Source organism: Nicotiana tabacum, chromosome 9 (assembly GCF_000715075.1).
Source record: "Nicotiana tabacum cultivar K326 chromosome 9, ASM71507v2, whole genome shotgun sequence".
NCBI classification, from domain to species: domain Eukaryota; kingdom Viridiplantae; phylum Streptophyta; class Magnoliopsida; order Solanales; family Solanaceae; genus Nicotiana; species Nicotiana tabacum.
The window spans coordinates 17,820,731-17,847,793 of record NC_134088.1 but is presented as its reverse complement, the minus strand read 5'-3'; the positions used below and the strand labels follow the sequence as shown (position 1 = coordinate 17,847,793).

The following is a 27,063-nucleotide window of genomic DNA, read 5'->3' as shown; positions in this document are numbered from 1 at the left end:
ACAAGGAAAATTTCTCTGCAGAGAAGTTTTTCAATTTCTTTATGGTATCAAGAGCTTAAATCTATTTTTTTTTCGTTTTGAAGTTTCCTTATATTTCTTCGTTGTTTCTTCTTCTTCTTCTTCTTCTTCTTCTTCTTCTTCTTCTTCTTCTTCTTTTTTCTTTTCTTTTTCTGCCGCTTTCTTTATCTTCATATAATCCTCTAACTCTTTAGATCACTGTGACTTTAACTGAGGGACAGCCTGCTAAAAGCACTGTTAAGCAAATTGATACATCACACCCTTATTTTCTTGCTTCTTCAGACTCCCCTGGTATGAACCTTATTAACACCAGTTTTGATGGCACAAGTTTTGGCAACTAGAGAAAGAGGGGTTCTAATTTCTATGCTTGTCAAGAACAAGCTTGTATTTATTAATGGTACTTGCACCATGCCACAAAAGGATTCAAATTTGTTAGTGCAGTAGTATAGGTGTAATAATATGGTGTTTGCATGGCTATTGAACTCTCTAAGCAAAGAGATAGTAGAAAGTGTTACATACTCACAAACAGCAACAAAATTTTGGAATGAGCTAGATGAAAGGTATGGACAAGCAGATGGCACAAAGTTTTTCCAGCTGCAAAGGGAACTAAACAATATCGGTCAGGGCTCTTATGATGTGGCTGGATATTTCAATAAACTAAAGAAGATTTGGGATCAAATGAGAGAGCTCAACACTTTTATGACTTGTAGCTGTGAATGCAAATGTTGTGAAAAGTCTCACAACTGTAAGGTAAATGAAGACCAGAAGCTAATCCAATTTCTCATGGGTTTAAATGACAGTTGCAGCAACACAAGAGGAAATATTTTGATAATGAAGCCACTACCTACTCCAGCACAGACTTATTCTATTGTATTGCATGAAGAAGCACAAAGGCAGGTACACTCTAGCAATCAGATTTCTATTGATGCATCTACTTTCCTTATAAATGGTCAGAAGTGGACAACTTAGAGGAAGGTATTTGAACCTTTTCACGCCCCAAAATCGAGGAGCGCGACTGGCGCTCAATCGAGTGAACCCGGCCGAGCAAGCCTATTAGATTTCCTTCTACCCAAACTCATTCATGAATAAAGAGAATATATACATCTCTTTCGTTAATCAAACAATAAAGTGATCATGTCTGAAATACCAATTTCTTACCATTAGTTACTTCAATTTTAAAGTCTCAATTCCACACATTTTTCATAATATGAAGTGAAAATAGTAATTCAATTACAACATAACGAGTTTGACTTCCTAGCACCAATATACAACCCACACTATGTCAATGGAGCCTCTATAGATAAAGAAGAGTAGAATTATAATGCCGACAACAAGGCCCCGGCTATACCTCAAACAGAATACACAAAGAACAAAAGATACATGACCCCGGGATGAAGTGGGGCTCACCAAGTCAGCTGGAAAGAGGGTGTACTGATATCACTGATCAATACCTCCTGCTATGGAACCACCTGCATCCATTTAAAGATACAGCGCCCCCGGCAAAAGGGACGTTAGTTCCGTCGAATAGTACTAGTATAAAAACCAAACATCAATTTAAGAATTTAGAAACACAATATAAATATGATGAATCAGGGCGACAATAGAATAATATAGAAATCCGTTTAAACCAGAGCAAGCTTATTAAAAGATATCAATAACATTTATAAGATTTAAGATGAGATCCTCTATAACCATCTTCACATAAAGCGGCCTCACCGCCTCACCCGATATATGCAGGTGGAGGTGTAAGTATAATACCACAACTCTACTCAAGCGGCCTCGCTGCCTCACCCCAATGTATGCGAGTGGATGTATAACCATAGTACTAAGAACCTACACAAAGCGGCTATGCCACCTCACCCCAATGTATGCAGGTGAAAATGTATCAATGATACTAATACCAACACAAAGCGGCTATGTCGCCTCACCCCAATATATATATGTGGGTGGTGGTGCCACAACAATACCAAAACTATACACAAAGTGGTTGTACCGCCTCACCCCAATGTATGCGGGTGGAGGTGCAGTCCCACAATACCATATTCTCTACACAAAGCAGTCATGCCGCCTCACCCCAATATATGCGGGTGGAGGTGTATCACAATCCCAATCTCTATACAACTTAGCATAATAACTTTCACATAAATCACGACTTGAAATTATAACATGTGGATACGCAATCCATAGTTTGGAACACATACTCAATTTATAATGCAATATGATAAGAGCATTTGAAACACGAATTGAACATATATCTTTATCACAAAACTTATCGGAATACTCGATTTGTAATCAACATCTTGGAACTTACAAGGATAATGGGAATTCCAGTTCTTAAAGAAGAGTTTAGCCAACATACCTCACTTGATCTTCCTTACACTCTAAATGTTCTAGAATTCTTAGCAACTTCAATCTATTTTAGAAATATAACAAATTGAACCAAAATTAGGAAGATGGTCATGGTTCTAGCTCATTTGAGCATTTTATTAAATACTAGGTGTGCATAATATTTCAAGGTTCTTTTATGGAGGATTCCATCATCCCACAACCCAATCTTTACCATTATTAGTTCAACAATCTTCCTACACTCCTTGATATCACATGCATGTAAAATATATAACTCTCATACCCAAAAATTATCTTGCTAATTACCCTTTTTTAGATAATTTCGAAATTAGGAGTTAGGGTGTAGAATCTTACCTCTAAGATGAAGATCTAGTAAGTTTCTCTTCTTAATCTTTCAAAATTTGAGCAAGAATGGAAGAACAATTATTGAGGAGCACATTCTCACTCTAGGGCAATCTCCCTCACTCTAAAATGTCAGATTTTAGCTCAAAAATAGTCCAAAACGTGTATTTAATGAAGTAGGGTCGGGTTTTAAAAACTCAAAAATGAAGCTTCGGAACAGGTTCTGCGGTCGCATATGTGATCACATAGTGGTTATGCGATGCGCGAAATGACCGCGAAATTGGGGTGCCAAACTGGAAATGAACTGACCCAGTCTGCGGTCACTATGCGGCCCGTAGACCTGTTCTGTGGTCGCATAGTGGCCGCGAAATTGACATCCAAATTGGCCCAATTAACTGCCTCACTCTGCGGCCATTATACGGTCCGCAGAGTGATTCTGCGGTCGCATAATGGACTGCATAAATGCATTTCACTGCCAAACATTTTCCTTTACTCTTCGGTGCATTGTTCAACCCAAAAAGTCCGAGCCGCGGCTCGCTAAGAATTTCTACAATCCTCAAACACGCAAGCCTAGTCCGGTACCATGAAACATTATTTTTCCTTTGCAAAATTTTACGGGGCCTTACATTCTCCCCCACTTAGGATCATTCGTCCTTGAATGAGGGTCAAAATCTGTTATTAGCATCTTATGCAATTCAGTTTTCATACCACACACCAGCAGTCCCAAATTTGACTAACTCCCTAAATTTTCAAAAGTTTCACAAGAGTTTTCCCTGTAACTGGGCCTATCCACCTGTCAGAAACACATCCTAACAGCATATACATAATATAACGACATAACATAATACAAAACAAAACCAATTGTGGCCTCACAAGCAATGTATTGCCAGAAAGGAACACCCTTAACGCCAATTGTACAAATGATACAAAATTCATAGAATGTAAGTCTTATAATTTTCCTAGATCACAACTTTATAAATACATGGTCATTCAAACAAATAAGGTTACTTTTTCTTCATTTCTTCCTCGGTCTCCCAAGTAGCCTCTTCAACCTGTTAGTTTCGCCATAGCACTTTCACAGATGCAATTTCCTTGTTTCTCAACTTTCGGACTTGATGATCAATAATAGAAACTGGAATCTCTTCATAAGTCAATTTTTCATTAACCTCAATAGTCTCAACCGGAACAATGAGTGTCGGATCTCCAACTACTTTCTTTAACATAGACACATGAAATATTGGGTGCACTAATGACATCTCAGGTGGTAGTTCAAGCTTGTACGCCACCTCACCAATCCTTTGAATGATTCTGTACGGTCGGACATACCTCGGACTCAATTTCCCTTTCTTACCAAATCGCTTACACCTTTCATGGGGGAAACTTTCAAGAATACCCAATCATCTTCTTTGAACTTCAAATCCCTACGACGAACATCCGAATAGGATTTCTGACGACTCTAATCAATCTTCAACCGCTCCTTAATGATTTTAAATTTTTTCATTGCCTGATGCACGAGGTCTGGCCCTATCAACTCTGCTTCACTAATTTCAAACCACCCAATGGGAGATCTACATCTCCTACCATATAAAGCCTCGAACGGTGCCATTTGAATGCTAACGTGATAGCTGTTATTGTAGGCAAATTCTATGAGTGATAAATGATCATCCCAACTATCTTTGAAGTCTAGAACGCAAGCACACAACATATCCTCAAGCGTCTAAATAGTCCGCTCTGCCTGCCCGTCAGTCTGCGGGTGAAAGATTGTACTAAGATTCACCTGAGTACCCAAGCCTTGCTGAAATTTCTTCTAAAAGTTAGCAGTGAATTGTGCTCCCCGATCAGATATGATGGAAACTGGAGTGCCATGCAACCTGACTATTTCTTTTATATACAATTGAGCATATTGTTCCGATGTCTCAGTTGCCTTAAGTAGAAAAAAGTGTGCTGACTTCGTGAGTCGATCCACAATCATCCAAATCGAGCCAAACTTACGAGGAGTACGAGGTAATCCTACCACAAAGTCCATGTTAATCATTTCCCACTTCCACATTGGAATTTCTATCTTCTGTGCCAACCCACCGGGCCTTTGGTGTTCGACTTTCACTTGCTGACAATTTGGACACTTCGTCATAAAATCCGCTACATTCCTCTTCATATCATTCCACTAGTAGACTTCCTTAAGATCATGATACATTTTTGTAGAACCTGGATGCACAGAATACCTAGAAGTGTGAGCCTCGGTCATGATCCTTTCCCTGAGATCATCTACATTTGGAACACATAGCCGCCCTTGGTACCTTAGTGTACCATCATCCATGCGAAGGGTAAAAGCCATAGTTTTATGTTTTTGAATCCCCTCCTTCAATTGTACCAACAATGGGTCGTTGTACTGTTTCTCCTTGACTTCCATAATAAGTGATAATTCAGCCCTATTTTGTACAATCACCCCTCCCTCACTAGAGTCCACAAGAAGAACTCCCAAACTAGCCAATCGGTGAACTTCCTTGGCCAATGGCCTTTGATATGCCTCCAAGTGAGCCAAACTACCCATGGATTTCCGGCTAAGAGCATATGCCACAACATTGGCCTTTCTCGAATGATATAGAATATTAATGTCGTAGTCCTTGAGTAACTCAAGCCATATTCTATGCCTCAGATTCAAATCCTTCTGCTTAAAAATATATTGACGTCTCTTATGGTCCGTGAATATATCCACATGGACCCCATATAAATAATGACGCCAAATTTTCAATGCAAATACCACTGCCACAAGTTCTAAATCATGTGTTGGATAGTTATTTTCATGATTCTTAAGTTGCCTAGAAGCATAAGCTATAACCTTTCCATGTTGCATTAATACACATCCAAGCCCGATTCTTGAAGCATCACAATATACCACAAATCCATCTACACCCTCTGGTAGAGTCAACATCGGTGTCGTAGTCAATCTTGCTTTCAACTCCTGGAAACTCTTTTCACAATCATGTGACCATTGGAACTTAATTGCCTTCTGTGTCAATTTAGTCAATGAAGAGGTAAGAGTAGAAAACCCCTCCACAAAATTTCTGTAATAACCAGCTAAGCCTAAGAAACTGTAAATCTCTATTGGAGTTGTAGGACTTGGCCAATTCTTCACAACTGAAATTTTCTGAGGATCAACCTTAATTCCCTCACTAGAGACTACATGACCCAAGAATATGACTAATTCAAGCCAAAAATCATACTTTGAAAACTTTGCATATAACTAGTGCTAATGTAGGGTTTGCAGAACTACCCTAAGATGATCGGCATGGTATTCTCAACTTCGTGAATATACAAAAATATCGTCAATAAACACTATCACAAAAGAGTCGAGAAATGGCTTAAAAACTCGATTTATAAGATCCATGAAGGCTGCCGGGGCATTTGTTAGCCCAAAAGACATCACTAGAAACTCAAAATGCCCATACCGGGTCCTGAAAGCTGTTTTCGTAATATCCCGCTCCCTGATCTTCAATTGGTGATACCCGGATCGTAAATCAATTTTGGAGAAGTACCTAGCACCTTATAATTGGTCAAACAAGTCATCTATCCTTGGCAGTGGGTACTTATTCTTGATCGTGGCCTTATTAAGCTGCCGATAGTCAATACACATTCTCAGTGACCCATCTTTCTTCCTTACAAAAAGGACTGGTGCACCAAAAGGCGACACACTTGCTTCTTCTTCTTCTTCTTCTTCTTCTTCTTCTTCTTCTTCTTCTTCTTTTTTCTTTTCTTTTCTTTTTCTGCCGCTTTCTTTATCTTCATATAATCCTCTAACTCTTTAGATCACTGTGACTTTAACTGAGGGACAGCCTGCTAAAAGCACTGTTAAGCAAATTGATACATCACACCCTTATTTTCTTGCTTCTTCAGACTCCCCTGGTATGAACCTTATTAACACCAGTTTTGATGGCACAAGTTTTGGCAACTAGAGAAAGAGGGGTTCTAATTTCTATGCTTGTCAAGAACAAGCTTGTATTTATTAATGGTACTTGCACCATGCCACAAAAGGATTCAAATTTGTTAGTGCAGTAGTATAGGTGTAATAATATGGTGTTTGCATGGCTATTGAACTCTCTAAGCAAAGAGATAGTAGAAAGTGTTACATACTCACAAACAGCAACAAAATTTTGGAATGAGCTAGATGAAAGGTATGGACAAGCAGATGGCACAAAGTTTTTCCAGCTGCAAAGGGAACTAAACAATATCGGTCAGGGCTCTTATGATGTGGCTGGATATTTCAATAAACTAAAGAAGATTTGGGATCAAATGAGAGAGCTCAACACTTTTATGACTTGTAGCTATGAATGCAAATGTCGTGAAAAGTCTCACAACTGTAAGGTAAATGAAGACCAGAAGCTAATCCAATTTCTCATGGGTTTAAATGACAGTTGCAGCAACACAAGAGGAAATATTTTGATAATGAAGCCACTACCTACTCCTGCACAGACTTATTCTATTGTATTGCATGAAGAAGCACAAAGGCAGGTACACTCTAGCAATCAGATTTCTATTGATGCATCTACTTTCCTTATAAATGGTCAGAAGTGGACAACTTAGAGGAAGGTATTTGAACCTTTTCACGCCCCAAAATCGAGGAGCGCGACTGGCGCTCAATCGAGTGAACCCGGCCGAGCAAGCCTATTAGATTTCCTTCTACCCAAACTCATTCATGAATAAAGAGAATATATACATCTCTTTCGTTAATCAAACAATAAAGTGATCATGTCTGAAATACCAATTTCTTACCATTAGTTACTTCAATTTTAAAGTCTCAATTCCACACATTTTTCATAATATGAAGTGAAAATAGTAATTCAATTACAACATAACGAGTTTGACTTCCTAGCACCAATATACAACCCACACTATGTCAATGGAGCCTCTATAGATAAAGAAGAGTAGAATTATAATGCCGACAACAAGGCCCCGGCTATACCTCAAACAGAATACACAAAGAACAAAAGATACATGACCCCGGGATGAAGTGGGGCTCACCAAGTCAGCTGGAAAGAGGGTGTACTGATATCACTGATCAATACCTCCTGCTATGGAACCACCTGCATCCATTTAAAGATACAGCGCCCCCGGCAAAAGGGACGTTAGTTCCGTCGAATAGTACTAGTATAAAAACCAAACATCAATTTAAGAATTTAGAAACACAATATAAATATGATGAATCAGGGCGACAATAGAATAATATAGAAATCCGTTTAAACCAGAGCAAGCTTATTAAAAGATATCAATAACATTTATAAGATTTAAGATGAGATCCTCTATAACCATCTTCACATAAAGCGGCCTCACCGCCTCACCCGATATATGCAGGTGGAGGTGTAAGTATAATACCACAACTCTACTCAAGCGGCCTCGCTGCCTCACCCCAATGTATGCGAGTGGATGTATAACCATAGTACTAAGAACCTACACAAAGCGGCTATGCCACCTCACCCCAATGTATGCAGGTGGAAATGCATCAACGATACCAATACCAACACAAAGCGACTATGCCGCTTCACCCCAATATATATATGTGGGTGGTGGTGCCACAACAATACCAAAACTATACACAAAGTGGTTGTACCGCCTCACCCCAATGTATGCGGGTGGAGGTGCAGTCCCACAATACCATATTCTCTACACAAAGCAGTCATGCCGCCTCACCCCAATATATGCGGGTGGAGGTGTATCACAATCCCAATCTCTATACAACTTGGCATAATAACTTTCACATAAATCACGACTTGAAATTATAACATGTGGATACACAATCCATAGTTTGGAACACATACTAAATTTATAATGCAATATGATAAGAGCATTTGAAACACGAATTGAACATATATCTTTATCACAAAACTTATCGGAATACTCGATTTGTAATCAACATCTTGGAACTTACAAGGATAATGGGAATTCCAGTTCTTAAAGAAGAGTTTAGCCAACATACCTCACTTGATCTTCCTTACACTCTAAATGTTCTAGAATTCTTAGCAACTTCAATCTATTTTAGAAATATAACAAATTGAACCAAAATTAGGAAGATGGTCATGGTTCTAGCTCATTTGAGCATTTTATTAAATACTAGGTGTGCATAATATTTCAAGGTTCTTTTATGGAGGATTCCATCATCCCACAACCCAATCTTTACCATTATTAGTTCAACAATCTTCCTACACTCCTTGATATCACATGCATGTAAAATATATAACTCTCATACCCAAAAATTATCTTGCTAATTACCCATTTTTAGATAATTTCGAAATTAGGGGTTAGGGTGTAGAATCTTACCTCTAAGATGAAGATCTAGTAAGTTTCTCTTCTTAATCTTCCAAAATTTGAGCAAGAATGGAAGAACAATTATTGAGGAGCACATTCTCACTCTAGGGCAATCTCCCTCACTCTAAAATGTCAGATTTTAGCTCAAAAATAGCCCAAAATGTGTATTTAACGAAGTAGGGTCGGGTTTTAAAAACTCAAAAATGAAGCTTCGGAACAGGTTCTGCGGTCGTATATGCGATCACATAGTGGTTATGCGGTGCACGAAATGACCGCGAAATTGGGGTGCCAAACTGGAAATGAACTGACCCAGTCTGCGGTCACTATGCGGCCCGCAGACCTATTCTGTGGTCGCATAGTGGCCGCGAAATTGACATCCAAATTGGCCCAATTAACTGCCTCACTCTGCGGCCATTATACGGTCCGCAGAGTGATTCTGCGGTCGCATAATGGACTGCATAAATGCATTTCACTGCCAAACATTTTCCTTTACTCTCCGGTGCATTGTTCAACCCACAAAATCCGAGCCGCGGCTCGCTAAGAATTTCTACAATCCTCAAACATGCAAGCCTAGTCCAGCACCATGAAACATTATTTTTCCTTTGCAAAATTTTACGGGGCCTTACATTCTCCCCCACTTAGGATCATTCATCCTTGAATGAGGGTTTATCCTTTGCAAAATTTTACGGGGCCTTACATTCTCCCCCACTTAGGATCATTCGTCCTTGAATGAGGGTCAAAATCTGTTATTAGCATCTTATGCAATTCAGTTTTCATACCACACACCAGCAGTCCCAAATTTGACTAACTCCCTAAATTTTCAAAAGTTTCACAAGAGTTTTCCCTGTAACTGGGCCTATCCACCTGTCAGAAACACATCCTAACAGCATATACATAATATAACGACATAACATAATATAAAACAAAACCAATTGTGGCCTCACAAGCAATGTATTACCAGAAAGGAACACCCTTAACGCCAATTGTACAAATGATACAAAATTCATAGAATGTAAGTCTTATAATTTTCCTAGATCACAACTTTATAAATACATGGTCATTCAAACAAATAAGGTTACTTTTTCTTCATTTCTTCCTCGGTCTCCCAAGTAGCCTCTTCAACCTGTTAGTTTCGCCATAGCACTTTCACAGATGCAATTTCCTTGTTTCTCAACTTTCGGACTTGACGATCAATAATAGAAACTGGAATCTCTTCATAAGTCAATTTTTCATTAACCTCAATAGTCTCAACCGGAACAATGAGTGTCGGATCTCCAACTACTTTCTTTAACATAGACACATGAAATATTGGGTGCACTAATGACATCTCAGGTGGTAGTTCAAGCTTGTACGCCACCTCACCAATCCTTTGAATGATTCTGTACGGTCCGACATACCTCGGACTCAATTTCCCTTTCTTACCAAATTGCATTACACCTTTCATGGGGGAAACTTTCAAGAATACCCAATCATCTTCTTTGAACTTCAAATCCCTACGACGAACATCCGAATAGGATTTCTGACGACTCTAATCAATCTTCAACCGCTCCTTAATGATTTTAACTTTTTTCATTGCCTGATGCACGAGGTCTGGCCCTATCAACTCTGCCTCACTAATTTCGAACCACCCAATGGGAGATCTACATCTCCTACCATATAAAGCCTCGAACGGTGCCATTTGAATGCTAACGTGATAGCTGTTATTGTAGGCAAATTCTATGAGTGATAAATGATCATCCCAACTATCTTTGAAGTCTAGAACGCAAGCACACAACATATCCTCAAGCGTCTAAATAGTCCGCTCTGCCTGCCCGTCAGTCTGCGGGTGAAAGATTGTACTAAGATTCACCTGAGTACCCAAGCCTTGCTGAAATTTCTTCTAAAAGTTAGCAGTGAATTGTGCTCCCCGATCAGATATGATGGAAACTGGAGTGCCATGCAACCTGACTATTTCTTTTATATACAATTGAGCATATTGTTCCGATGTCTCAGTTGCCTTAAGTAGAAAAAAGTGTGCTGACTTCGTGAGTCGATCCACAATCACCCAAATTGAGCCAAACTTACGAGGAGTACGAGGTAATCCTACCACAAAGTCCATGTTAATCATTTCCCACTTCCACATTGGAATTTCTATCTTCTGTGCCAACCCACCGGGCCTTTGGTGTTCGACCTTCACTTGCTGACAATTTGGACACTTCGTCATAAAATCCGCTACATTCCTCTTCATATCATTCCACTAGTAGACTTCCTTAAGATCATGATACATTTTTGTAGAACCTGGATGCACAGAATACCTAGAAGTATGAGCCTCGGTCATGATCCTTTCCCTGAGATCATCTACATTTGGAACACATAGCCGCCCTTGGTACCTTAGTGTACCATCATCCATGCTAAGGGTAAAAGCCATAGTTTTATGTTTTTGAATCCCCTCCTTCAATTATACCAACAATGGGTCGTTGTACTGTTTCTCCTTGACTTCCACAATAAGTGATAATTCAGCCCTATTTTGTACAATCACCCCTCCCTCACTAGAGTCCACAAGACGAACTCCCAAACTAGCCAATCGGTGAACTTCCTTGGCCAATGGCCTTTGATATGCCTCCAAGTGAGCCAAACTACCCATGGATTTCCGGCTAAGAGCATATGCCACAACATTGGCCTTTCTCGAATGATATAGAATATTAATGTCGTAGTCCTTGAGTAACTCAAGCCATATTCTATGCCTCAGATTCAAATCCTTCTGCTTAAAAATATATTGAAGTCTCTTATGGTCCGTGAATATATCCACATGGACCCCATATAAATAATGACGCCAAATTTTCAATGCAAATACCACTGCCGCAAGTTCTAAATCATGTATTGGATAGTTATTTTCATGATTCTTAAGTTGCCTAGAAGCATAAGCTATAACCTTTCCATGTTGCATTAATACACATCCAAGCCCGATTCTTGAAGCATCACAATATACCACAAATCCATCTACACCCTCTGGTAGAGTCAACATCGGTGTCGTAGTCAATCTTGCTTTCAACTCCTGGAAAATCTTTTCACAATCATGTGACCATTGGAACTTAATTGCCTTCTGTGTCAATTTAGTCAATGAAGAGGTAAGAGTAGAAAGCCCCTCCACAAAATTTCTGTAATATCCAGCTAAGCCTAAGAAACTGTAAATCTCTATTGGAGTTGTAGGACTTGGCCAATTCTTCACAACTGAAATTTTCTGAGGATCAACCTTAATTCCCTCACTAGAGACTACATGACCCAAGAATATGACTAATTCAAGCCAAAAATCATACTTTGAAAACTTTGCATATAACTAGTGCTAATGTAGGGTTTGCAGAACTACCCTAAGATGATCGGCATGGTATTCTCAACTTCGTGAATATACAAAAATATCGTCAATAAACACTATCACAAAAGAGTCGAGAAATGGCTTAAAAACTCGATTTATAAGATCCATGAAGGCTGTCGGGGCATTTGTTAGCCCAAAAGACATCACTAGAAACTCAAAATGCCCATACCGGGTCCTGAAAGCTATTTTCGTAATATCCCGCTCCCTGATCTTCAATTGGTGATACCCGGATCGTAAATCAATTTTGGAGAAGTACCTAGCACCTTATAATTGGTCAAACAAGTCATCTATCCTTGGCAGTGGGTACTTATTCTTGATCGTGGCCTTATTAAGCTGCCGATAGTCAATACACATTCTCAGTGACCCATCTTTCTTCCTTACAAAAAGGACTGGTGCACCAAAAGGCGACACACTTGGTCGGATGAAACCCTTTTCTAACAAGTCCTTCAGCTGCTCCTTTAGTTCCTTCAATTCTGTCGGTGCCATTCTATAGGGCAGAATATATATAGGATGCGTGTCTGGCATCACATCAATCCCAAAATCAATCTCCCGGTCTGGTGGAATCGCACGGAGATCTTCCAGAAAGACCCCCAAAAATTCATTCATAACAAGCACGGACTCAAGTGTAGGAGCCTCAGCATCGGTGTCCATAACTCGGACCAAATGGTAAATACACTTTGAAATATTATTTTTCCTTTACAAATTTTTACAGGGCCTTACAAAAATCATACTGCAGAAGGAAAGAAGAATGATGTATACTGCAGGTACTGCAAGAAATCAGTACATGTGAAAGAGGACTGCTATAAGCTAGTAGGATATCCACAACAATTTAAGTTTGGAAACAACAACAGACAGAGGAAGGGAAGTAATGCAGCAAATCAATATGTTAATTCAGCAAATACAGAAGAGTCTCTTACTGTAGGAAATACAGTTACTAACCTTGCTAGTAGCCAAAGCTTCACCAAATAGCAGTGTGAAAAGTTAGTTCAATTGTTCCAGTCCATGCAAGGTGTTTCTAGTGCCTCTAATTCTAAAGCTACTGCCAGTGCAAATCTGGATGGTACAACAACTGCTTGCAAGCTCTTTACTTCTGTAGCGACCCAGCCAGTCTTTTTGAGAATGCTACCCTCGATCCTCTAATTATTGCTCCCTCTATCTCTTTTTATGGTTACTTGACTTGCCGGGGTGCTTGGTGTCGGGTTCGGGTGACTTTCGGAGTGAAATGGGACACATAGTCCCTAAATTAAAAGTTCAAGTCATAAGAGTCGACCGTAGTTTGAATCATATGAAGACGACTCCAAAATGGAGTTTTGACAGTTCCAATGGCTCCGTATGGTATTTTGGTCTTAGGAGCGTATCTGGATGTTGATTTGGAGGTCCGTAAGTCATTTCGACGTTAATTGGCGAAAGCTGGAAAATTGGAAGATTTTTTAAGGTTTGACCGGGAGTGGAATTTTTTATATCGGGATCGAATCCCGATTTCGGAAGTTGGATTAGGTCTGTAAAGTCAATTATGACTTGTGTGCAAAATTTGAGGTCAATCGGACTCGATTTGTTAAGTTTCGGCATCGTCTGTGGAAGTTAGAAGTTCAAAAGTTCATTAGGCTTAAATCGATGCGCCATTCATGTTTTTGATATTGTTTGATGTGAATTGAGGCCTCAACTAAGTTCACATGATGTTTTAGGACTTGTAGGTATAATTGGTTGAGGTCCCGGGGGCCTCAGGGGCGATTCAGACCATGTTCGGCACATTTCGGAACTTTGAAGAATTGTTGGAGCTGCTGATTTTGCTGGTGTCTGGTTTCCTTCATCGCGTTCGCGAGAGAGGTCTCACATTCACGAAGGGTATCTGAGAGGCAGGTGAGGTTTGTTCGTTACATTCGCGAAGATGTCAACGCGTTCACGAAGGTGTAAGAAGTTGTTCACTGCGTTCGCGTGTGAGGGGTTATGTTCGCGTAGGCCTGGGCTCAGTATACATCGCATTCGCATGGGGGATCTCACGTTCGCGAAGAGGAATCTGGCAGCTGAGAATTTTGTGCTTCGCGAACGCAAGGCACATTTCGCATTCGCGAAGAAGGATAACAACATGGCAGAATTTAAGTTCCAAAATCGAGGGTTTATGTCATTTTTCACTATTTGGACTTGAGAGCTCGGATTAAGGCGATGTTTTGCGAGATATTCAGAGGGATTGTTGGGGTAAGAATTCCTAACTCGTTTTTGATTAATTTCCACTAATCTATCTTCGATTTCTTTATTTAATTATGGATTTGGGTTGGAAAATTTGGCGAAAAAGGTGTAAAGTTCTTAGACCGAATTCTTGAGTTTTGAAAGGTGAAATGGGATCGGATTTGAATAATATTTGTACGGTTGGACTCGATATCGAATGGGTGTTCGGTTTTTATAATTTTAGTCGGGTTCCGAGATGTGGGCCTGGATCGACTTTTTGGAGCAATTTTTTTAATTCTTTGCTTAAGTCGTAATTTCATTATTTAAATTAGTTTTCTATAGTTATATTTATAGTATGAAATTGTTTTGGCCATATTCGAGCCGATCGGAGTTGAAAAATCGAGGGAAAGGCCTTCTTATTGATTGATTGAGCAAGTTTGAAGTAAGTGACTTGTCTAACCTTGTGTGGGGGAAATCCCCTTAGGATTTGGTATTGTTGTGACAATTTGTGATATATGAGGGCCGTGTCGAGAGGTGACGAGTGAGTACATGGGCTAAATGTTGAAATTTCGATTTTATCTAAGTAGTTTCCTTTTTATGCCTTACTGAGTTACTTTAGAATGTATAGTCAACATGTTTAGCCTAATTTCACCGGTCTACTTGTCTTATCTCTTATTTGCAACTTGTACTACGTGCTTAGTTGAATTACCTGCTTTCTTGATTTCATATTCCTTATTTAACTGTGGGATTCTTTACTTGAAATTGCTATCCTTGAAATATCATTATTTCAGTTGTTATGTTTTGGTTTCTGTGATTATTGTTGAGACGATTGTTTGGTTGTTGCACGAGGTTTCTGTCGTACGGTTGTTTGCACGAGGTTTCTGTCGTGCCATTGTGATTATTGATATGCATGCGGTGCTATGAGGTCTGGGTGTTAAAACACATGCGGTGAGATAAGGTGGGTTTGATACTCGTGACTAGTAGGGGAACTACTATAAGTCATGCGGTGTGATAAGGTGAGCTAAAATGCGGGATGCTATTTCGGGAAAATAATTTTCAAAATAAAATATAAAGGCTCCCGCGGTGATACAAGAAAAGATTGTGAGCTATTTACTTTTGGGACTACGAGGCGGTACCTCGGGAGTGCCCCTGTCGATTTCCTCTATTTGTTGTATTGTTGTTGCTGTTGTTCCTTAACTTGTAAGATTTGTGCTTTCCTTTCATGTTGTATTTGTCTTTCTTTGATTCCGTGTTATTACCTTCCGTAACTTTTCATTGTTTCACTTCTCTGTCATTTTATTCATTATATTATTATATCTTCTGCCTTGTTTCTTATTATTTCCAGTAGGACCCTGACCTGACTTGACCTCGTCACTACTCTATCGAGGTTAGGCTTGGAACTTACTGGGTACCGTTGTGGTGTACTCATACTATGCTTCTGCATATCTTTTTGTGCAGATCCAGGTATTGCCTACCGGATCAGGTATTAGTGAGCTAGTCCGTACATGGAGACTTCAAGGTATATCTGTCTGCGCCCGCAGACCTCAGAGTCCCCCTTCTATCTTTATCATGTTGTTTCCTTCTCCTCATTAGACTCTAATGTATAGGGATATTTAGTAATTTCCTTTAGAGCTTGTGACTTATATCTATCGGGTTTTGGAAGTTATTTATACTTAAGTTTCAGATTTTATTTATTACCGTTGTTGAGGTTTGAGTTTTAGCTTAATATTTTAGTTATTCCGCATACTTATTAGGCTTACGTAGTCTTGGAGACTAGGTGCCGTCACGACATCCTGCGGAGGGAAATTGGGGTCGTGACAACTTCACTTTTTCTCATTATCAAACCAGGGACAATGGTCATACTTATGCTTCCTTTTTCTCTAAACTAACCAACAAATTTTGGATAATTGACGTTTGTCCTATGGCAAGACAATCAAGGCTTCCTTGCTCAATTACCACTAAAAATTATTTTGATTTGATACATATTGATACATGGGGGCCCTATAAGGTTACAACTAATAAAGGGGAGAGGTATTTTCTTACTATAGTTGATGATTTCTCTAGAAGCACTTGGACTTTCCTACTTAGTTCCAAGTCTGATGCATTTCCAGCCTTGAAAAGTTTTCTGGCACTAGTTGAGAGGCAATTTTCTGCCAAGGTTAAAATAGTAAGGTCTCACAATGATTATGAGTTGGGGACTGGGGAGATGTCTAAAGATTTTTTTTTTCACAAGGAATAATTCACCAAACAACTTGTGCGGGGACTCCACAATAAAATGGAGTAGTAGAGCGTAAGCACATACATTTATTGGAAACATGTGGAGTACTTTCGTTTCAATCTCATGTACCTAAGAAGTTTTGGGGGGACAGCCTTTTGACTGCTACTCATTTGATAAACAGATTTTCGTCGAGAGTTCTTAAGAACAAAACACCTTCTCTTTGGCAAAACACCTGATTATACCTACTTGAAACCTTTTGGATACTTATGTTTCAGCTCTACTTTATCAGGAAACAAAGATAAGCTGGCACCTAGAGCAGTACCTGGGGTATTTCTAGGATATCCTTTTGGGAATAAAGGGCACAAGATTTTAAACTTGAAACTAATCAAATCCTTGTCTCTAGAGATGTTAAGTTTATTAAGCATATTTTTCTTTTTTCCTACTCTACACTTGTGATGACCCAAAAGGTACTCTTTAAATTTAATAATTATTTATGTGATCTAAGACCTCGAAAAGTACTATTTATCATTTCTCAACTTGCATGCACAGTCCGTATAATTTTTTGAAAAGTTTTATATAAAAAATTGATTAAAATGTGAAATAGAGCCTTAAAACTCAACTGAGTTGACTTTGGTCAACATTTTGAGCAACGGACTCGGATCAATATTTTGACAGTTTTGGTAGGTCTGTATCATGATTTGGGACTTGGGTGTATGCCCGAAATTTAATTTGGAGGTCCCTAACTTAAATTATCATCAGTTGGCGAAAACTAGAAGCCTAAAGGCTTAAAGATTTCAAAGTTTGACCACAAATTGACTTTTATTGATATTGGGGTTGGATTTGATTTTTAAAAATTTTTATAGGTCCGTTATGTCATTTATGACTTGTCTGTCAAATTTGGTGAGAAACGGAGTTAATTTAACGTGATTCGGACGTTCGGTTGTGAAAATAGAAGTTTTAAAGTTTTCTTAAAAATTTTATTTGATTTGGTGTCCGATTCGTAATTCTAGGTGTTAAATTGGTATTTTAATCGCGCGAGCGAGTTCATATGAGGTTTTTGGACTTGTGTGCATGTTTGGTTTGGAGCCTCGAGGGCTCAAGTGAGTTTCGGATAGCCTACGGACCATTTGAACTTTGAGAAAAATCTGGGTTTTTTTAGCTTCTGTTGTCATCTGGTGCATTGTGCTTCGCGATCGCGAAGCCATTCCTTCAATCGCGAAGAGGAAAGTAGGACTGGCACATTTTGTGCTTCGCGTTCGCGACCGAGGGCATGCGTTCGCGAAGGGTCAAAGTGCAAAACTTTCCGTTCGCAATCGAAGCCTCGCGTTCGCGAATAAGGAATGAGGCAGAAGCGGAAGCACCAAATTTGTGCTACGTGATCGCATAAGTCAGTACGCGATCGCGTAAGGCTGAGAAAATGTTCTCTGCGATCGCATGTCCATTTACGCGATTGCGTAGAGTTAATAATCTGGGCAGCCAAAATATGTTTCGCGATCGCAAAGAATTATCCACAATCGCGAAGAGTAAAATGGACCTGGGCAGAAGTTATTCTACGCGATCGCGATGAGTAAAAATCTGGGCAAACAGAACTTAAGTTCTGGAAATGGGATTTTGACCCATTTTCCACCATTTTCGATTTTGAGCTCGGGTAAGATGATTTTTGGGCGATTTTCACGAGAAAATATTAGGGTAAGTGTTCCTTTTCCTATATTGATTATATTTCATGATTACATACTCATTTACATCATGAATCCGTGAATTTATGGAAGAAAAATTAGATTTTTATAAAATCTTCCAAAAATGTAAAATGAAGATTTGAAAGCCAATCCGATGTTGGAATTCGATAATTTTTGTATTGTTGAACTCGTATCGGAACGGGTGTTCGATTTTTGTGAATTTTTTCAGGATTCGAGACGTGGATCCCACTGTTGATTTTTAAAATAAATTTTGGATTTTTATCCAGAAAATTTGTAAATTCATATGGAATTAATTCTTACGATTTGTATTGAATATATTGAATTGTTTATGATTAGATTTAAGTATTTCAGACACGAATTCGCGAGGCAAAGGTTTATTGGATACTTGAATTTGGTTACGAAGCGAGGTAAGTGTCGTGGTTAACCTTGACTCGAGGGAATAGAACCCTTAAATTAATTGTTATGGGAAATACATGGGAATGACGTATAGGCAAGGTAACGAGTGTCAATACGTCGTCAAATTAATTGTTTGCATAATTTGAAAAATCATAAATCATTTTAAATCATGAATTAATTATTATATTAATTGTTTCACTCATATTCCTTGTCAAATATTAATTCTTGAATTCCTGCAATAATTGTTACATGCTTATTTGACTTATGTGACTTAATTGCTAATTGACATTTAGCATACTAAATATTAAACTGCCTATTTTCTCCATAATTTTTATAATTAATCGCTAATTGTCATTGTTTGTTCATAAATAAATTATAATTATTGTATGCCTTGATGTTTAATAGTTTCTCATTGAACGTGGTATTTATTGGAGTAATGTTTATTACATTTATGAGTTGTTAAAATATATTGGGGGATCGGGTTGCACGCCGCAACGGAAATGAAAGTAAATATATTGGGGGATCGGGTTACATGCCGCAACAAACTTATTTAAAAGTCTATATTGGGGGATCGGGTTGCACGCCGCAACAGACTTGTTTAAAAGTCTATATTGGGGGATCGGGTTGCACGCCGCAACAAACTTATTTAAAAGTCTATATTGGGGGATCGGGTTGCACACCGCAACAGACTTGTTTAAAGTTTATATTGGAGAAACGAGTTGCACGCCGTAATGGAAACAAGTTGAGGGATTGTGACTTCTAAGTTGATTTTAATTATTAATATTATTTACTGGTCTTACTAATATTCCCGTTATTATTATTGTTGTTATTACTATTATTGCGTACAGGTTAATATAAGTGGCCTACCTTAGCCTCGTCACTAATTCGTCGAGGCTAGGCTCGGCACTTACCAGTACATGGGGTCAGTTGTACTGATACTACACTCTGCACTTCTTGTGCAGATTTCGGAGTTGGTCTCAGCGGCGTACCATAGACTTGTTCAGATTTCAGCTACCTAGAAGAGACTTGAGGTATAACTGCACAGCGTCCGCAGTTCTAAAGTCCCCTTCTACTTTACTTTAGCTGTGTGTTTGCTTTCAGACAGCTTTATTTTATTCAAACCCTTATTTGTATCATTCTAGAAGCTCATGCACTTGTGACTCCAGTTCTGGGATGGTATTTAGACATCGCTATTATTATGGATTATTCATTATATTTCAGACTTGACTTCCGTATTTATTTCTTTGTTATTAATTAATTTAAAATTATTTTAAAATGACTAATATTATTCTAACATTGGCTTGCCTAGCAAGTGAAATATTAGGCGTCATCACGGTCCCGAAGGTGAAAATTTTGGGTCGTGACAACACCATTAAGAAATTTGTTCCCTGCTTCTTTTACTGAGTCTACTGTCCCTATACTTGATCCCATATTGCTTCCCCCTTTCTCCCATCATCCTACCGAGTTTTACCAGGAATATTCCTATTCTAATTCCTCCCATAGCAAGACTATGTCACCTATTTCTTCAACTCTTATGGCTTTTTCTCCTATGAGTTCTTCTTCTTCTGACAACTACAACAATAATCCAGCAACTGAAGTATTTTCCTCAACACCAGGCCAGTATTGCGTAGGTCACAACGAGAACATAATCCTCCTAAATTTTTATCTGATTACATTTGCAATTTTGCCTACTCTGATTATGCTTTACCTAATCCCCCTTGTTTTCCTCTACATTCTTTTTCTTTTTTTTCTTTAAGTTCTCATAATCAAAACCTTGTTACCTCCACTTGCCAAATACATGAACCAAAATCTTACCAGCAAACAGTTTTGCACCCCGAATGGAAGGTTGCCATGGCAAAGGAAGTTGAGGCATTGGACACCAACCGGACTTGGGACATAGTTGAATTACCACCAGGAAAGAGGGCTTTGCCCTGCAAATGGGTGTACAAGGTTAAATTAAAGTCAAATGGGACATTGGAAAGATTGAAGGCAAGGCTAGTAATACGGGGTGATACTCAAAGAGAGGGATTTGACTATAACAAGACCTTTTCTCGGATGGTTAAAATGACCACGATTAGATGCATTCTCACCATTGCAGTGAAAAGGGATCGGCATTTGTATCAACTGGATGTTAACAACGTTTTTCTCCATGTCAACTTGGACGAGGAGGTATATATGCAGTTTCCCCCTGGTTTCCCTCAGCCTTCTTCATCACATGTTTGTCTCCTCCCCAAATCATTGTATGGCCCCAAGCAGGCTTCACGGCAGTGGTATGCTAGCCTATCTGCTGCTTTGGGTACTAGAGGTTTTCTATCCTCACTCAATGACTATTCTCTTTTTTTAAAGTGACTGGGAATTTGATCACAATTCTCATTGTCTATGTTGACGACACCTTGATCACTGGAAACAATAAGAAGAAACTTGATGAGATTAAGCAATTTTTGGACTGTGAATTCAAAACTAAGGATCTTGGCGAGGCAATTATTTTTTGGGTTTAGAACTTATCCGTGAAGATGGAGGATTACTTATAACACAAAGAAAGTTTGCTTTAGAGTTACTTACAGAATTTGATTGCTTGGAATCTCAGCCTGCTTCTACACCTTTGGAACCTTCTTTGAAGCTTAGCTCTTCTTGTGTAAATCCTCTTCCTAATCCAATCGTGTATAGGAGACTTATCGGAAAATTAAATTTTTTGACCACTACAAGGCCGAACCTTTCTTTTGTGGTTCAATCACTCAGTCAATACATGCAGGCGCCATGCTCTAGATACTATCGGGCTGCTTTGCATACACTACGCCATCGTTACTTGTTCCTCTTCACTGTGATAATCAAGCGGCAATTCACATAGCAAAAAATCCGTTTCATGAACGAACAAAGCTCATCGAGCTTGATTGTCACTTTGTTCGTGAAAAATTATTGGATGGATTGATTTCTCTGTCATTCATACCTTCTTTCGCTCAACTTGCTGATTTGTTCACGAAAGCTTTAGATGGACCTCTTCATCATTCACTGTTGGGCAAGTTGGGAGTCCGTTCTTGGGCCTCCCACTTGAGGGGGTATTGATGATACAAATGTTTCTAGCATTTCCGGCATCGGTAATTTACAAAGGAAAGCAGAAAGAGACAAGTTAGAGGAGACCTAATTTCTACGGGACCTAACTATGATTGTCTGAACTTGACTAAGTGTTTATGAGGGTTTTATTTTGAAAAGTCAAGATGAAGACACGTGGGCTTAATCAAAAGGATACAGCTGTGAACTTCTGGAAAGATGTATTGGGGATAATTTTGTAATAGAGCTATGTAGATAATTCCTTTTACATTTATTTATTTAGTGTTTGTTATAAGTTAGTTATAACAGATTGGGCATGCCTCGTCAGTGGAATCTTTGGCTCTTGTATATAAGGATAGCTATACACTGTATAGAATACACAGAAAATCAAAACAAAGAAAATTTCTCTGCAATGAATTTCTTAAATCAGTTTAAACTATAATTTTTTTCACCAAAGTCATATATTTATATTTTCTCATATAAGAATCATAAAACAAATTACTACCTTACACAGAAATCAAAATGACCAGAAAATATAACTTTTCGGCAATATTTTCTCATTCCATGATTTTATTTTTTTTAGTCTAATAAATAATAATCCAATTAAAATAGAAATTACCCAACCCGACCCAATAGCCATATATAAAAATTAAATTAATACTAAAAGTGAATCCTTTAAAACACGATACTCCTATCTTTTATTTTTTATTTCAAGATTTTCATTCAAATTGATATCATTTTTGTTTCTAGTGCTCTCTAATTATACCTTCTTCTTTTTTGTCGGAATCTCATGTATTAATTGGGTTATTATTTATTAGACCGAAAATAAAAAATAAAAAGACTTGTGAATAAGAAAATACTACATGAAAATTATATTTTCCGGTTACTATGATTTTTGTGTGAGTTAGTGAAAGATTTATAATTTTTGTGTGAGAAAATAAGGTTACATGACTTTAGTGAAAAAAAGTCATAGTTATATGACCATCTGTGAAAATTACCCGAGCATCAAGTTGATGACATACTATCATTTAACGATATATACAGATTTAGGAGGCTTTAAATATGTTAACTTAGAGAGATTTAAATTTGTTAAACTAACATATACGACTTTATTCTTGTATCATTGTGAAAAAAGAATATCCAAAGTTACTAAATAAGTAACACATCAAATTAGATACAAAGTCAGGGAACATATATAAAAAATGAAAGAGCAACAAGAATGACAAATCAAATTTGTCGTAAGCATTTATCCAAGAAGATAATGAGTCCAATTAGAATTATAAGCAATCCTAACAGACAAAAGTTGTCTGGTGTCTTACAATGTATTTGCAGCTTCATCCAACAGTGATTGTTGAATCGTAGGTTTATGTGAGAAAGTAATAGTATAAAAGAAAATGAAATTGCAGTGATTTCATTAAAGCCTCATTCACTTTGTTTTCTTTTGTGCTTTTTTTGTAATAACAATGTTGGAACATCACTCTTTTATTTAAAAAGAAGTTTAGAATTTCACTGTTTCTTGCTCTTAATCTGTAGTAGGTTCCTTTGCTGGTGCTTTAATCCCGTGCTAGCCATTATGTTATATTGAAGCTTAAATAAAGAGAGATGCAAAGTTGGTGATCAAGCTCTTTTTGCTCTGATTGGCCGTGTTCGATTTTTGAATGATTCGGGATCGAGTTAGAAGAATGACTCTTGTTTTAGGAACTTAAGTGGCAAGAGTTGACCGGAGTTTGACTTTTATGTAGATGACTCCAGAATGATATTTGGATAATTCCAATAGGTTCGTATGATGATTTTGGACTTAGGCATATGTTCAGATATGGGTTTGGAGGTCCGTAGGTTGATTTGATGCATTTAGCGAAAATTGAAAAGTTGAAGGTTTGGAAGATTACGAGATTTGACCGAGAATTGACTCTGCTTATATTGGGTTTGGATTGTGATTCGGGGAGTTGGTATAGCTCCATTATGTCATTTGGGACTTGCATGCAAAATTTGAGGTCATTCCGGGTTGATTTGATATAATTCGGTGCAAATTGTAAAGGTTGAAAGTTCATTAGGCTTGAATTGACGTGCGATTCATAGTTTTGATGTTGTTTGATGTGATTTGAGGCCTCGAGCAGGTCCGCATTATGTTTTAAAACTTGTTGGTATGTTCGGATAACAAGCTGACAATACAATAAAAGAAAGGACTTCAAGGGATTGCGACGACCAAGCAGCTCTACCTTGAATCCTCGCTATCAATAAGCTAACTCTGCCTAAGTCCGATATCTTCAATACCTAAAGCTGCACAAAAATATGCAGAAGTGTAGTATGAGCACACTACGGTCGGTACCCAGTAAGTATCAAGATTAACCTCAGTGGAGTAGTGACGAGGTACAAGTCAAGATACCTACTAGTCAAAATAATATGTGCAGTATAGAAGTATAAAGCTAATAATGAAAGCAAGAATCAGTAAACGGCAACAAGAATCAACATGTGATATAAACAGTAAAGTAATAAGAACACCGTTAAAGTACCCATGAAACCAAATAAGGAAGGCAAATGACAACCAATTAATCAAGTCGTTCTAACACAAGTCTCACGATGAATTACTCTGGGATACCTCATCTCACAATCACAAGTCACGAGTCCCAAATCACGAATCATATGCTCATGGCACCTTGTGCCCACATTACTAATCACAACCGCACGAACAACTTACGTGCCAATATCAATCCGCCCGACATGATCACAGGCTCACAATCACAATCCTCCCAGCGTGGTCACAGGCTCAATATCACTATCCGTCCAACATGATCACATGCTCAATATCATAATTTACCCGGAATGGTCACACACTCAATATCACAATGAAAGTAGATAATACAAGAATACATGGGCATGATCAATAAATGTTAAGTTTCATACTCCTGAACTAGTATAAGTGGCATGCTTCGGTGTATGCTTGTACGAGTGTGCTATTACAGCCCAAGTCAATAAGTAATATCAAAGACATCGAGTAGCTCATTTAAAGCAACAACAAGTCACGTAAGGTGTATGACATACACAAGGAAAATCACACCATCACATGAATATCATCAACATAACACTCCCAGACCATCACACATTATCCCTGATATTGCTATCCTTATCTCTTCGTATTGATAACATCATAATAGACACCTTTATCACTCCGCCTAGAAATTTATACAATAGCCACCATTATCACTCTGATAGCCACATGTATCACTCTGTCCTGATAATATCATTAGCCACATCTATCATTCAGATAGCCACCTGTATCACTCTACATAATAGCCACCATTATCGCTCCACTTAGATATTAACACAATAGCCACTCGTATCACTCCGCACAATCAACAACAGTGAGATGCCACCCTTATGCTCCGCATAACAATAACAGTGAGATACCACCCTTATGCTCCGCATAACAACAATCAATCCACACAAAAAATTTACATGTGCTAACATCACAACAGTTCGATATATCAACTCGTACCATAAGTTCCCATAGGCTACAACCTTTTCAAAATAACAATACAAATACTACCTCATCACATAGCCCACAGCTCAAACACGATGTGTCCAAACTCCCAATAACAACTAAATGAACCGGAAAGAAACTCAATAATGAACAACACCCCATTAAACACAACTTCAACTAAAATAGATTAATGACCTTCAATAATTTCAACTCCAGTTAATTGCTTAAGAATAAACTCAATAATGAAGGTATTTTCATGAAATGCCAAACTTCGAATTCTAGTGTACGACATAAGCTAACAATGAAAGGGATGGCATGAACTAGCAACTACGTCTAAATGCATGAGAATAACTCGGTAACGAAAGGATATCATGTAACAACAATTTCAATTAAGAATAACTCAACAATAAAAGAAGTCACATAATAATAAAAGAGGTAACAACTTCAAATAAAGCATATAAGAGTAAACTTGACAAGTAAAAGATACAACATGTGCTAATAACTCTAAATAAATACATGAAAGAACAAACTTGACAAATAAAAGATATAACATGTAACAACTTCAAGTAAATACATGAAAGAAGCCTAGGAGTCTAAACCGGTCAATTTTCACATATAAGTCCGAGTACGCACTCGTCACCTCGCGTACACGCCTTTCACATAATTCAAATAATACAATAAATCCCAAATCCTAAGGTATAGTTCTCCCACACAAAGTTAGGCAAGATACTTACCTCAAAGAAGCCAAATCAATAATCTAAAATGACTTTGTCGTGTGAAACAATCTCAGAACGGCTCAAAGCCAAAATAACTCAATATCATAAATAGAAACCATAGGAAACAATTTCGGATAATAAAGTTTTGATCTTTAATGAAACTAAAAAGGCAACCCAAAAATTCTACCCCGGGCCCGCACCTCAAAACCCGACAAAACTCATAAAATCCGAACACACATTTCGATACGAGTCCAAATATACCAAAATTATTCAATTCCGACACCAAATCGGCCTTCAACTCATCATTTTATATTTTTAAAAGTGTTTACAAAAATTTCCAATTTTTCCAATCCAAATCACTAATTAAATTATAAAAACAAATATGGAATCATGAAATATAATAAAATTCGGGTCAAGAATACTTACTCCAATCCAAAACATAAAAATCCACTCCAAAATCGCCCAAAACCGAGCTCTCTAACCCAAAAAGTGATAAAAATATCATAACCCTCGAAATAGAGTACTTTTATATTCTTCCCGGATATTACACATCGCAATCGCGAAACATTCCTCGCGATAGCGAAGAGAAAAATGAAGGCTGCCAAAAATAACCTTACGCGAACGCACAAACACAATCACGGACGCGACTCACAGCGACCTTCGCTTTCGTGATCACAAACAAAACAGTGCGAACGCGAAGAACAATAAACCTGGCCTCCCCAGCATGGTCGCCCACTATGCGATCGCGTAATACTTACCGCGAACGTGATGACTCAACATTCACAAGTACCGCGATCTATATTTAAGCTTAAATATAAAGAGATCCAAAGTTGGTGATCAAGCTCTTTTTGCTCTAATTAACACTTTGGCATGTCAATATGCTACTAACTCGTTATAACTTGGGAGTTGTGCTTGTTTGAAATTGGATCTTGTGCAAGTTCATTTAAAACTTTAGTCCGAGCAGTTTTTCAAATTTGCTTGGC

General features: G+C 38.2%; 2 protein-coding genes across 2 annotated transcripts; both read left to right on the top strand.

Moving 5' to 3' along the window:
• Positions 1-477: 477 nt before the first annotated feature.
• On the top strand, positions 478-6,659 carry LOC142163800 (uncharacterized). The gene is made up of 2 exons (XM_075220941.1): positions 478-915; positions 6,513-6,659. The coding sequence occupies exons 1-2, from the start codon at positions 478-480 to the stop codon at positions 6,657-6,659; spliced, it is 585 nt and encodes a 194-aa protein (XP_075077042.1).
• A 118-nt stretch (positions 6,660-6,777) lies between these two features.
• Positions 6,778-13,327, top strand: LOC142163799 (uncharacterized). The gene is made up of 2 exons (XM_075220940.1): positions 6,778-7,267; positions 13,071-13,327. Exons 1-2 carry the CDS (start codon positions 6,778-6,780, stop codon positions 13,325-13,327), a joined length of 747 nt encoding a protein of 248 aa, XP_075077041.1.
• Positions 13,328-27,063: the final 13,736 nt, after the last annotated feature.